Below are 7,001 nucleotides of genomic sequence, written 5' to 3'. Positions count from 1 at the left end.
ATGATACAACTGTCAAGGCTCCCATGGGGCCTTCGGGTTTCCCTGTTGGCTGCGCTCGCCCAGCTGCAGCTCTTCCCACTGGCATCTGGAGCTCCATCGGTTGAGGTGTCTATGCAGGCCTCCTTCCAGTCTCCCCCGTACCTGCTGGAGCTTCTGTAAGGACGCACATAAATTGGCTGCAGCTTGAGGTCATTCTTAAGTCTAGTATCGTACTAACTAAACGGTAATGCAGCGAAACTGCAGCACAAGAAAACGGCACCGCATATTTTCCACTTCTCGATCGCATTGCAAGCGGCCACTTCGCCAAGGCCAACACTGACCGAGAGCTATACGAGAAGTTTCTTCAAGTACTGCAAGAGGATGGGCATATCACTAGCCCTGATGCGCTGTCTACTTTCAAACTGGCGCTGTCCATGCGCTCAGCTGCACCCCGGATTGAGGCCCACTACCAACACTATAGAACTGCGGTCGAACCCAAGCTTCAGGGCAAGGTTGACAATTGCCCGGAATGGATATTGAAATCAGGCGAGATTTTCTGTTCTGTCGACGAGGCGAAAGGAGTGGCCAATATTGTGGGGGATGTGCTGTCAAGAGATATACTTTTTGACCAACAACTAGGGGACAGTTCGGAAGGAGTTGTTCTCTACGCGGATATCACCTCACCGAGCTTTGGTGCCTTCCATGATACGCTGGCAACGGCGGCGCGCAACGGAGGTCCGTCATATAGACTGCGACACAGGAGCATCGCCACTGCCTCGAAACAGCCTCTATACCTCAGCGGGTATGGTGTTGAGTTGGCATTAAAAAGAACCGACTACATTGTTATTGATGACAGAGCAAACGAGAAGACGGCCCAGGATGATTCTGCACAGAAACCACTGGTGGGTGGCTCATCTGAGATTGTCCTCAACGGCGATGAGGAGGTGGCAGATTTGAAGCCGTTATCGGCTTCTGAACTCGAGCAGCTAGGACTGAAGGCAGCGGATTTCATTCTCCGCGGTGAAAAGCCCTTCGAGACACTCTTGAAACTTACACAGGACTTCCCCAAGTATTCAGGATCTGTTTCGGCTCATAACGTATCTGCGGAATTTCGCACAGAACACAATGCCAACCGCATGGTTCTGCAAATACCATCCGGTTCCAACATATTGTGGATGAACGGTGTTCAGCTGATTGAGCGGCAAATTCAGTCATTTGGATTGGTTGACGTTCTACGAAGGGAGCGCCAGCTAATCAACGAAGTTCGGGATTTGGGTCTGTCTGGCCGAGAAGCTGTTGATCTCTTGTCTCATTCAGATGTTGCGTCGTCGAAAGCCAACGATGAGCCCCCTCGTTTCGACTGGCGGGATGAAAAAGAGGACGGCAAGGTTATTGTCTGGCTCAACAACCTCGAAAAGGACAAGCGTTACGAGAGCTACAGCCCACACATAATGACTTTACTGTCTGGTGGAATGCCGGGCCAACTTCCCCCTATTCGTAGAAACATCTTCAACATTGTCCTCCCTGTGGATTTCTCAAAAGCATCCGACCTGGCATTGGCAACCAGTCAACTCATCGGTTTTGTCAAACAACGCATCCCAATCCGATTTGGTTTGGTTCCCCTCGCATTTACCCCCGAGGCAGAAGGGCAGGCCAAAGTCGTCTATCACCTGTTGCAAACGTATGGATTGTCATCTCTCATGGCTTATCTGGAATCATGCCTCGACGGAAGTACAGCGGGTGCCAATCAGGAGGCGTTTGACGCGGCTATCAAAGATCGCGCAGTGCGATCCGATTCGACGGCCTTGTCGCTCAAGGAAGTCCTGGAATCCGATGCTTACACCAATCAAGTGACTCTCGCGAAACAGTGGTCATCGAGGCTTGGTGCTCACTCTGCGGTACCGCCTCTTTTTGTTAACGGCTTTGCGCTTCCTCGGGACTTGGAGAACAGATGGATGGGGATGATGAGCGGCCGAATCTCCAGTGACCTGCGGTCGCTGCAGGAAGGAATCTACTATGGTACCATTAACGACGAAACATCCGTGATTGACATTTTCCTTGAGGGTGCTTCCAGTCGTCGTAACCATTACATCTTCCCGGAAAACAGCAACGGCCTGACAATCCTCGACATAAACAAGGTTTACACCGACCATGATGATCTATTCAGTAAAGCCGTGGTTATCGAATCTAGTCCAGACTCTACCAAGGAGGCGTGGGCTCTCTTGACAGTCTTGGTCGACCTGGACAGCAAGAATGGGCGTGAAATTCTCCTGTCAGCCCTAAAATTCCGCAGAATCAATCCTGGCGTTCGACTTGAAATCGTGCACAATGCTGTGCAGAAGACATCTCATGATATTAACAGCAACCTGAAAGAGCAGAGTGATCGTCTACTTGCGGCTGAGTCTGACGAAGGTCTTGTTGCAATTCTAGACGAAATCCGACATGCACCCCAAACCAACATTGGGCTTGAGTATGCCCAAGCTTTGGAGAGATTCCAGAGAGCAGCGCATTTTGAACCAGGCAATTCCATTTTGATGCTGAATGGGCGTGTCGTTGGCCCAATTGAATCAGCCTCCGAATTTGGCGAGTCTGACTTCCAGACCTTCCTTGAATTCGAACAAAACTCCAGGATTATACCAGTGTACAAGGCACTCGAGGAACTAGGACTCGGGGATAGGCTATCAGATCCAGTGGCGGCGGCTAAGTTGACTTCAATAACCGCCCTGTCCACCATCTCTGATCTCCCAGATGGAGCGTTTGAGAACCCCCCGACCCTTAGGATATCATCCTTCAAGTTATGGAACTCGACGCACACGGGCTTTGAAGTCGGCGATCCCTCGAAGGCTTCGATTTTCTTCACTGCTGTTATCGATCCCGCAAGCGAGCTTGGACAGAAATGGACTCCTCTATTAAAGGTCTTGTCTGAACTGGAGGGTGTGCACTTGAAAGTCTTTATGAACCCAAGGGATCGCCTGGAAGAACTTCCCGTAAAGAGGTTCTATCGCTTCGTCATGGACTCTGCTCCGGCATTTGACGAAGCAGGCAAGCTCAAGGTGCCTTCTGCTTCTTTCAAAGGGTTACCATCAGAAGCTCTGCTAAACCTGGGTATGGACGTCCCACCAGCATGGCTGGTTGCCCCAAAGGTCTCTGTCCATGATCTCGACAACATCAAGCTGAGCTCCGTAACATCTGATGTCACCGCGATCTATGAGTTGGAAAACATTTTGATCGAGGGGCACGCAAGGAGCACCGATTCGGGCACTCCTAGAGGTGTGCAGCTTGTTCTTGGGACGGACTCTAACCCCCGAGTGGCGGACACTATCATCATGGCAAACTTGGGATATCTCCAGTTCAAAGCGAATCCCGGCATTTACGACATCACGCTTGAGAAGGGCCGCAGCTCAGATATCTTCTATGTCGAGAGCATTGGCGCACATGGGTTCTCACCCGTCCCCGGCGACGAGACCACCGAGGTCGCACTTTTGGACTTCCTGGGTACGACACTTTATCCGCGGCTCCGGCGGAACCCAGGCAAAGAGGACATGGACGTACTGGAAGAGAGTGGTGCGGCACCGTCTGGCACTGCCGGTGGTGCAATGGACTTTGTCAACAAGGGACTCAAATTTGCCGAAAGCATTCTGGGCACCGCCAGGGGCAAGGCCAAGGAAAAGTCGCCTTCCGAACTGCAACACGCTGAGATCAATATTTTTTCGGTCGCAAGTGGGCACTTGTACGAACGCATGCTCGACATCATGATGGTCAGCGTAATGCGCAATACGAACCACACAGTCAAGTTCTGGTTCATCGAGCAGTTCCTCTCACCGTCCTTCAAAGACTTTATTCCGCACATGGCAGCCGAGTATGGGTTCAAATACGAGATGGTTACGTACAAGTGGCCACACTGGCTCCGACAGCAGAAGGAGAAGCAGCGCGAGATTTGGGGTTACAAGATCCTTTTCCTGGACGTTCTCTTCCCGCTGACGTTGGACAAGGTCATCTTTGTGGATGCCGATCAGATCGTACGAACTGATATGTATGAGCTTGTGCAGCTCGACCTACAGGGTGCCCCGTACGGTTTCACGCCCATGTGTGACTCGCGAACCGAGATGGAGGGCTTCAGATTCTGGAAACATGGCTATTGGGAGCGTTACTTGAAGGGCCTACCGTACCACATATCAGCCCTGTATGTGGTTGATTTACGACGGTTCCGTGAACTGGCGGCCGGCGATCGTCTGCGCCAAACTTACCACAGTCTGTCAGCGGATCCAAACTCCCTTTCCAACCTCGATCAGGATCTACCGAACCACATGCAGTTCTCGATTCCCATCTTCAGTCTTCCGCAGGAGTGGTTGTGGTGTGAAACCTGGTGCAGCGATGAGACTCAGCCTATGGCCAAGACCATTGACCTCTGCAATAACCCGATGAGTAAGTGTTTCAACTGGGGCATGAGTTGTCTGATGTGGATATGTGCTAACTCCTATGTACAGCCAAGGAACCAAAACTCGACAGAGCACGGAGGCAAGTGCCCGAGTGGAACATATACGATGCCGAGATTGCGGCACTAGACCGCAAGCGCAAGGGCTTACCAGTATCCGGCGATGCTGTCAGCGAAAAGGCAGAAAAGAACCCCAAGAGTCGGACCCTGGCGGTGGAACCGGAGAATACGCACATTGTGGACGAGTTGTGATGCTGCATCTAGAGCACATTAATTACAATAGGGGCATGATATGTAGACAGACTAGAGTTGCGATATTAGAATAGTCGATTTGGACTGTTTACGGGGCCACGGTGGTATATAGCAAGCGTTCTTCCAGATATCGACATTCCGTTATCCATCACCCCTCGTTCTCCTTTCTTCACAGCAACTTATTTGCGGCCAACTGACGATGTACGCCAAATAGTTGTACTTGGTTCAAATTAACAATTAACGGGATGACCATAAGAGGCATTATTAGTCCCTGTAATGGCGCAGTGGGATGGCAAAAAGACCCAGAAATATCAGACAACATCCCATGAACAGCAAAATAGGGGGGAAAAGAAAGGTACTGTGGTTTCGGTCAACCGCCTGAAGACTCTTCAGACCTTGACAAAATAAATCCTCTACTGTGTCACACGCAATGCTGACAAAGAAGACGTGGTTGGTCCATGAAGAATGGACTTGGCATCTCGTTCTTTTGCTTGAACAAAGTCAGTCTGTTAGACATTGTGCCATTCTTTTGGTACGTGTCTTGAACGATCTTGGAGACCTCAGTTAACATTGTTTTATCACGGTCAATCCAGCGTCATCCGATGGCGTGCAGGCCTTGGAGCCTCAGCCTGAGCCGCATGTAGCCCAGTTGCGGTGGCGGGGCGCGAACTCGACGCAACGATGGCGGCGTGGTCATCCTTCTCGGCTGAATGCCTATGGGGAGCCATGCGGTCGGGCACGAGACAGCCGGGGCAGGGAGTCGGGGCACGCGACGACTGGGACAGCACAGACGGTCCGGCCGAGGCGCGGCTCGCTCGATCGGCGTCAATGCTGCTCTCATTGCCGGCCTGCTGCTGAGCCGAGCCCCTTTGGCTTCGGGGCTGCGGTGCATCGGTATTGCCTGGGGTGCCAGTGCCGCGCTCGTCGTTTGACCGCCGAGCTCTCTTGGCGGCACGCGGCTCGTGCAGCTGCTCCAGCTCGTCGTTGGAGAAAACGAAATCTCCGGCCGCCGCTCCGGGGAGCTTGGTGTCGCCGCCGCTGGGAGAGACGCGGGCCGGGTTGCGCGGCTGGTACGATGGCGCGGGCTGGATGCGCGGGTTGCGGGGCGAGACGTAGAAGCCCTGCTCGTTGTACAAGCTCTCGTCGGCCAGGAGGGAGGCATCGTTGTTTTGCTTGCCGTCCTCGGCCGTGCCTGCGGTCGTTGTTCCCCGGAACACAAAGTCCTTGAAGTTGTCATGGGCCAGCGTCGACATCCCGGCCGGCTTGGCCGCCGAGGCAGGGCTGCTGGAAGCGCGGAACGTGCAGCTGTCGTCGCCGTCCTCGGAAGGCGCCACGATGGTGGTCTGAGTGCCTGAGGGGACGACGGTCACGTCGGTCAAGGCGGTGGTCGAGGCCTGGATGCCGCGGTTCTGGTGCTGCTTGGGGTTGAGCGGGGAGATGGTGTCGGTGTCGGACAGCACGGTGGTGGCGCGGGTGCGCCGTACCGCCAGGGGAGGCAGGTCGAGAATGACGCCCGAGCTGGGGTCGCTGCTGCTCTTTGTGGACCAGAGGTTCTTGAGTTCCCAGCCCTTGTGGTCTTCTGCGACTTTTTCGGGGCGGCCACGCCGCTGCAACGGCGTCGGGGCTCGACGGCTGGAATCCTCTCCGTTATTGTCGCTGCGACGACCGCCAAAAGAGAATGTGGATCTGGTGCCCTCCTCGCCGCCGCCGCTGCTGCCGTTTCTGGCGGGTCGGTGCTGGCTCCTCGTCGCGACGATGAAGAGGGTAAGCATGATGAAGACGCCGACGGTGCAGATGACGATGACGGCGATCTTCCAGCCGTCCTCCTGGCGCCTGGCAATGTAGTCATTCTGGGCACTGATCAGGGCGGCGTTGCTGTCTAAAATAACTGTAGGAGAAGCAGTGATGGTTGTGGCCGCCTCGGTCGGAGTGATGGTCACGGTGATGATGTCCAAAGGTGATCCGAGAGATTCAAGGTTGGTGGGCCACGGATCCAGCTGCGCCATGGTGTCGGTTGTGGTCTCAGTCGTGGATGAAGCAGTCGTTTCTGTTGAAATTTCCGAATCAACTGCTCGAGAATGAAGTCCTGGGGTTGTGTCCAGATTCCTCTTGGAGCAGCTTGCGATGGCAGCGAGGGCTGAGATGAACTTCAACTGCCTCATTGTTTTGATGTACGGATAAACACTCTTGGGAACCCGAGATGATGTTGTTTGGTTGGTCTAAAAGATTGGCTGGCCAAAAAAAAAAGAAACGTCAGCTTGAGATATGAGAAAATGGTGATCGCATATCCGGCGGGACGAGAGGTCACACAACTAGCCGGACACTCGAGATGAAC

At 53.6% G+C, this 7,001-nt stretch overlaps 2 protein-coding genes across 2 annotated transcripts; one reads left to right on the top strand and one right to left on the bottom strand.

Moving 5' to 3' along the window:
• On the top strand, positions 1–4,666 carry PpBr36_06649 (uncharacterized protein; the record flags this gene model as incomplete). The annotated part of the gene is made up of 3 exons (XM_029893792.1): positions 1–155; positions 233–4,404; positions 4,467–4,666. The coding sequence occupies 3 exons, from the start codon at positions 1–3 to the stop codon at positions 4,664–4,666; spliced, it is 4,527 nt and encodes a 1,508-aa protein (XP_029746612.1).
• Positions 4,667–5,250: 584 nt separating this feature from the next.
• Positions 5,251–6,828, bottom strand: PpBr36_06648 (uncharacterized protein; the record flags this gene model as incomplete). The annotated part of the gene is made up of 1 exon (XM_029893791.1): positions 5,251–6,828. The coding sequence occupies one exon, from the start codon at positions 6,826–6,828 to the stop codon at positions 5,251–5,253; it is 1,578 nt and encodes a 525-aa protein (XP_029746634.1).
• Between the last annotated feature and the right edge of the window lie 173 nt (positions 6,829–7,001).

This window comes from Pyricularia pennisetigena, assembly GCF_004337985.1.
Source record: "Pyricularia pennisetigena strain Br36 chromosome 4 map unlocalized Pyricularia_pennisetigena_Br36_Scf_6, whole genome shotgun sequence".
In the NCBI taxonomy this organism is placed as follows: domain Eukaryota; kingdom Fungi; phylum Ascomycota; class Sordariomycetes; order Magnaporthales; family Pyriculariaceae; genus Pyricularia; species Pyricularia pennisetigena.
The sequence above is the reverse complement of the archived record's forward strand: the minus strand, read 5'-3'. Positions and strand labels throughout refer to the sequence as shown.